The sequence below is a fragment of the Lactuca saligna genome, chromosome 8, assembly GCF_052625555.1.
Source record: "Lactuca saligna cultivar CGN05327 chromosome 8, ASM5262555v1, whole genome shotgun sequence".
Lineage (NCBI taxonomy): Eukaryota > Viridiplantae > Streptophyta > Magnoliopsida > Asterales > Asteraceae > Lactuca > Lactuca saligna.
This window is the reverse complement of record NC_136424.1, coordinates 235541872-235548896: the sequence shown is the minus strand read 5'-3', so window position 1 is coordinate 235548896 and position 7025 is coordinate 235541872. Positions and strand designations below refer to the sequence as shown.

The 7025-nt window shown below is 36.5% G+C and overlaps 1 protein-coding gene across 1 annotated transcript; it reads right to left on the bottom strand.

Annotated features, from left to right (window-relative positions):
• Positions 1-3734: 3734 nt before the first annotated feature.
• Positions 3735-5587, bottom strand: LOC145007992 (protein LAZY 1-like). Its single transcript, XM_078966604.1, has 5 exons — positions 5437-5587; positions 5275-5344; positions 4575-5200; positions 4259-4421; positions 3735-4017 (listed from the first exon to the last, which is right to left on the bottom strand). Exons 1-5 carry the CDS (start codon positions 5581-5583, stop codon positions 3977-3979), a joined length of 1047 nt encoding a protein of 348 aa, XP_078822730.1. The 5' UTR covers positions 5584-5587; the 3' UTR covers positions 3735-3976.
• Between the last annotated feature and the right edge of the window lie 1438 nt (positions 5588-7025).

Here is a 7025-nt window from a genome sequence, read left to right as displayed (position 1 = left end):
GGCTTTTAACAATTTTATTTTCCTTCGATGAAACCTAATATAATTATCGCTAGATCTTAGTCTACTATTGATTGCGACTAATTATTAGCTCTATGAACTATATTATTTTATAAGTGTTAATAAAACTTTTCGACTACTATGTATATATAGGGCCAAACATGAAACACCGGAGGGTAGTACCATTTTGGCATTAAAGCTGTTCTGAAATCCAACAACCTTTATGCGACCCTTCAAACCAGATTTCCTGTACCGTGAGCAGTTAAAATATATTATAATAACACCTTGTATAATTTATAATACTTAGCACATTTATTGTTTATAGGTTCATAATAACGATAATGAACTTAAACATAAACATACTTAAAGTAGGGTAGGCATAACTCACTTACAAGGGGGTTTAGCTAGGATTCGGGCTCTGTAGAGACAAAAATTCTGAGACGAAAGCTCTTCTTCTCGTAGCCTTCTGTCGCTCCAGGACTCACCTCTAACACTTGGAAAGTGCTAGGGAAGGGGAAGGGTTAAGAAGTGTAACTCCCCAAACATCTTTATTTTCATCTTTGAAAGATCTACTCAACGAGTTGGATGCCCTAACTCGTCGAGTATGAACGATTTTTGGCCGTGTGTTTAAAGGACCAACTCGACGAGTTTGAGGACACGACTCGACGAGTTGGAGCTGGGGGATGAAACCTTAATTTCCTGGGTTTTGCATCCTATTTAAAGGATCATTTGCCCCCTTAGCCTCCCCTTACAACCCATTTTGAGTCCAGAAAACCCTAAATCGCTATTTTCTCTCTTTTTGTGTGATATTAAGCCTTGAGGTGGATTGTGGAATGAAGATATTGAAGTACTCAAGTTTGGAACTAGAAAAGAATGTGGATCCAAGTCCCACTTCATCTTAGTATCGTTTTGAGGTAACAAGTCGTTACCTTGACCTTCTTTTAACTAGATCTATTCATGTTTGAGATTTAGGTCCATTTTAGCAATGTTGATGATTCATTTAGGGTATTTGGTATGATCTGAAGTGGCAGATTCAGATCTAGACTCATCTTGGCTCTTAAAGTCATAAAGTTTCAGTCTTTATTAAGTTAATGCCTTTCCCATACCTAGAACCTCTTATTTAGCTTGTTTTGGGCCATTATCACCTTGCATGTACGTAAAGTTTGCAACTTTACGTAGGAAACAAGCCTTAGGAGATTAGATCTGTAATATGGAACTTTAGGGAGGCTTAAAATCATCTAAATGGAAAAAGGACTAAAGGGACTCGATGAGTTGCTTGGTCAACTCGGCGAGTCCGATGAAGATTTACCTTGAGGACCTCTACATGGACTCGGTGAGTCAGCAAGATGACTCGACGAGTCAGCTAGGGTTTTCTTGACTTTTGGACACGTAGAGGCTTGGCGAGTTGTCTGGAAACTCGATGAGTCGACGGGGGATTTCACGACTTCTCGAGTGCTGGAGGGACTCGACGAGTCAGTGAGTTGCACTCGACGAGTAGGGTCAACATGGGATGTTGACCTTGACCATTGACTTTGACTTTGACCAAAGGTTGACCACTTTGACTTTTGGGGTGTTTTGGTAAATTGGAAATTTATGGAAATGGTCTTATGGCAATTATAGGTGGTGGAGTTCATGGCTGAGATTCGAGGTTTTGAGCTTATCACTTCAGTACGACACTTGCGAGCAGAGTTGTCATCACTATACTAACAGGGTCGAAGGCACCCATGCCGGCCCTTTTCGGATTTGTATTCGGGTTCATTGCACGTTATGCTTTATGATATGTATCCTGGTTATAGGATGGTTGCTATATTAGAGATCGGTAAGATCAGTATCCTAGTTATAGGATGGTTGCTATGTTAGAGATCGGTTAGATCAACATCCTGGTTATAGGGTGATTGCCATGATTAGTAATCTGTTAGATCTGCATGTTTACTTGTTTATATGTATGTGCACATGGTTATTGGTTTGGGGAAAGGGTTGAGGCAGGTCCTGCTATGTGCAGTAGGCGAAGACACCCTGGGCGGACCGAGTAGACTGCAGGCCCAAGGCAGGCAAATCTAGTCAGGCCGAAGGCCCATTGAGCGGTCCGGATAGGCTGAAGGCCCTAAGGGGCGGTCTAGACGTGCCGAAGGCTCGTAGAGCGGTCCAGATAGACTGAAGGCTTGGGGAGGCGATCCAGTCAAACTGATGACTCATTATGCATGTTGTTTGCTTATTTGTTTATATGACATGGTCATATCTGTATGTCGTTGGTATTTTGGGGGAACTCACTAAGCTTCGGGCTTACAATTCTTAGTTATGTTTCAGGTACCTTTGATGACCGCGGGAAGGTGAAGACGTGATCATACAACTCATTATGTTTCATATTTTTATGATTTGATTTTCGGATACTTTGACATTATACTATTTTGGAAACATGTTTTGTAATAATCCTGGTTTTGAAAAGGTTTTAAAAAGTTTAAATTTGGCATGATTTTTATGATTGTTACAAGAAGAATGTTTGAGAGAGAAAGAATGGGAAATGTGTGAAGAGAAATGAAGAACCTCGCATCTATTTATAGGCTGTGAAGTACGAGTACGTAGGGCGTAACTTCGGTGTACGTTGTGCGTACTCAGTACGCGGGGCATCCGAAGCCTACGTTGTGCGTACGAGGGGGCATGTTTCACCATCCGAAGCGAAGCCATTGGGAGAAAGTGAAGGTCAGGATTTGGCCATGTGTCACACTCGTGTCCTTCCAATTTTAATGAACCTCTAAAATACGAGCTCCATTTTCAACATTCGTTGTATCCACACGTAGGTATTGATGGGTTCTACAACTTTCGTTTAGACTCCGTCGGCTAATTTTGAATTTATTTTAACGTTATATTTTAACAGGCTTAAACATATAAAATCCGTTAAAAATTCATAACTTTGTCATCCGACGTCTGGTTTCGTCTGTCTTTATATCCTTGAGTTCCTATTAACGAGATCTCCAATTCTCGTTTAGATTGTGTCCGATAAAAATTGATCGATCTAAAATTCGAATTCCGAGCTGCACACTACTATGCCAAACTACTATACCAAATCTTAGAAAAATCATAACTTTCTCATACGAAGTTTGACTTTGATGTTATCTATATGCACGATTTCGGTTTAACATCTACTATGACTTTCATTTAGATCCCTAAGACTAAAAATTAATTTATCAAAATTTCACTTTTTATGTTACGCGGTGCCATGTTAGTTCAGCCGTAAAACTTCGACGGATCATAATTTCTTTGTTATAAGTCGGATTTCAGGGTTTTTTATATGTACGAAACCCTTGTGACATATACTATACTTTGGTTAAGATCATTTATTCTAAATAACCTTTTATTAAAAAATCATTTTTGACGCCCATTATCTCTAAATTGATTAGACCGAATCTGCGGGCGTTACAACTTACGATTCAAAAAAATAGTGATCCACAACAAATCTTGTTATATCCCGAATAATCTCTAAAGATATTCAACAAGAAAGCACGCTATTTTTAGTATTTGATTGCCGTTGAATTTTTATCTGTCATTCTTTTGTAGAATTGGGCACTACACTCACTAGTTTGTGGGATGTTATTACAGATTGTGAAGATTAATTATTTAAAATGTTACTAGCTAGTATATATGTGATTTAAGAATATCTTGTACCAAAAATATTAATTCATCGTTGTAGTGATCTCTAGATGTACAAAGTTTCTTTGTAATTTTTTGAAGTATTCCTATTTATAGCTGAAAGGTATAGGATTTCATTAAAACTGAATAAAATATTGCAGGTATATGATCACTAATACACAAATGTCTGAAGGGATACAAAGATTAAGTTTTAGGCACGCTCATGCATCCAATCACAAGGTGAAGGTGCCCTTTTATTCTCTTAAACCGACATAACACTCAAAAATTATTATAGGAATTCATGTTGCATATATAACATAGTCTTCCAGCCCCAATTCAACGTAGTGCTACATCACTTGCCATCTTTTTTCCCTTTTACTTCAAGCACCAGGTCTACTCAAGAAATAGCGATCATGAATCAGATAATATTCTAGGCTGCTTATCAACTTGAAAATCTTTTCCATCTTAATTAGTAAAATACCTTATTGTATCCTTGTTTCGGAATGTGGAAGTAGTTGATAACCTACCTACCGACATGGTCTTACATAAGTTATCAACTACTGCTACATTCTATAGTATATAATAATGATAAATCAAAGGTCTTATATGATTTAAAAGCAAATTGTATACTTACACTCTGTGTCTGATTTGATCCAGCATTCCCTGTTCCCATCTGAATCACTGGTACAAAAATTTTCACCTTTTTTAGAAGTATCCACCAGAGGAAATAATGTGAGATCGTCAGACTTAGGCGCAGCAGTTTCAGGGTGAACTTTCCTATGGAACATACGTTGGAGCTGTAAAAAGCCCCACATTAAGAAACCATGCAAGCATATATATACTCAACTAATTATTTACACTTTTTACTAAAACGGTAGATTACTGTGGAGCTAAACGACACATTTACACGTTTACTAGAAGATAAAAGTCAAGTTCATGCACATACATACCTTGCCTGGTTTTTTATCAGCTGAACCAGGATATAGGGTTCTTCCTTTTAGTATCTTTTTCATCAAATGGACAGCAGATTTCTCCTTTCTCTTTTCTCCATCATTGTTTTTAGGTCCAACAGTTTCTTTTTCTTCCATTTTAGTTCTCTGAAAGAGCTCTCCAAGTGATGCTCTATGTTCTTTCTTTCTCGTAGTTGTTTCAGGCAATCCAATCACAGAACCAAATAGATAAGTCTGTAGTGGACAAACAACTGCTCCATCTTCCTTCTTTTCTCCTCCTTCTTCCTTTCCTTCAGTTCTTAGCACCTTTTCTAACTCGCCATTGATAACATTCAGTTCATTCTCAGTTGCTTCAGTTTCTTTCCATGTAATATTCTCAACAGAGGTGGCGAATGTTGGTGTTTCTGGTTCAGTAATGGCAAGAGTCCCAATTGCCAGGAATCCATGGAAGAGTACTTCATCAGATGGTTCCTGTTCATTCTGCTCTTTATCAGATCTAGCACTCTCTATGCATGCAAATGATTTACGAAAATGCTTCTCTCTTTGTTTATTGCTTTGAGCCTTAGAATAACAGTACTGTGATTTAGGATAGTATTGTAAATCCGTAAGAGATGCACATGAGTTCCCTGTTCGTTAAGGAATGTGTAAAACGATATGTTTATAAAACATGTGAGAATTGAAGATACATGTCATGACTTACTTGGAGCAAATTCTGTTATTAGGTGCTCATTGCTGGTCTGGTGAAACTTGTGCTGCATCCAATCTAGTAGCTGAAATGAAACAGAGGCAAACAAACATGTAGCAGTAGCATTGATCAAGAGGCAATGTCAGATTTCAAATGTCAATAGAGTTAAAACTTTACCTTCATTTTCAGTCCCTGTTTTAGAGAGCCTAGTTTGTTGATCAGTTTTGTGATTTGGAGAAAGATAATTAAAAAAGAAAAGAAAAAAAAGGTATTTATTTTGTTATGATGTTGCAGTTCGACTTGGTGACAGGTGGAAATGAACATAGAGAAAATAACAAAGCTTGGCTGGATACATGTGCAAAGATAAGATAATGTGACCAATTTGGTTAATAGTCTTTGGATCAACAACGTGATACTTGTACTTTTCCTTGTCATGTCCCATGATAGCCTTATGTTAATTTGATTTTCTTTTATTATTTGAAAGTTCTGTTTGTTACGACTTACGACATGACATAACACAGTGTATTATGTTGACTGGAATGGAACCGATGCCGATAAAAATTGTAACTTTTATTTCCACCCAATAAGACGTGCATGCCCTCACCTATTGCCATCTTTCCAGCTATGAGCAAGACATATAATCACGAGAAGTGGCTAATTATATTATTACAGAATCGGTTTGACTTTGTCAACTGTGTTTGAAAGTATTTTTCAAATTCATTTTTGAATGTTATTATATTTAATATGCCATTGAAGTGCTGTATGTTTGGTAAAAATACTTGGTAGCTGGAGACCGTAGTTTTTATTTGTATAGAAATATTTAACATAAAGGAGTTTAAGATTTTGAGTAAATTACACGAATGGTCCCTATGGTTTAGGGTAATTTGTACATTTGGTCCCTAATTTATTTTTTTAACTCAGAAGGTCCCTACTGTTTGTTTTTGTTACACGCTTGGTCCCTATCTTACCTAAAAAGTCTATTTTGCCCTTGATTTTTTAATTTATTTAAATAAACACACTCATCTTACCCTACCTATCCCATCATTTTTCCTTGATCAAATAATAGTCTTTTTAGGTAAGATAGGGACCAAACGCGTAACAAAAACAAATAGAAGGGACCAAACACGTAACAAAAACAAACAGTAAGGACCTTCCGAGTTAAAAAAGTAAGTTAGGGACCAGACGTGCAAATTACCCCAAACCATAGGGACCATTCGTGTAATTTACTCTAAGATTTTATAATGTGTAAATTACATAAAACTTAAAAGATAAAAACCTAAAAAGTTTTTTGAAATAGCTTTTGGATTAAAAGTTTTTTATTCAAAAATAAAAGCATTAAATCCGAACCGTTTTCTTTAGTTCAAGTTTTTTTTAAAGCTCCTAAAAACTTTCAAAACATTGTTGCCAATACACCCATTTATTACTTTGATAACTAAATATGAAACTTAATATGCTAGTTTGGATACACTTAATATTTTAGTAGTTTGTTATCAATTGCGTCAAACTTATTCATTTGCATCTTGTGGTTGATGATGAAACCAAAATTAACTCCAGATACATGAATTTCTGGCTGAGAGCAATAGCTATATGAAAAAACAATCATATAATGGTTAATAAGATCTCAGTGCTCAATCATAAGCTTCCCCACGGGTCCCTACCTATTTTGTTGTCTTGATAACAACTTTTAGTGTGCTTGTAAAATATAGAAGATACAGTTGCTCGTAGGTTATTTTTATGTACTCCATTTTTACTTTTGAGGGAAAAGT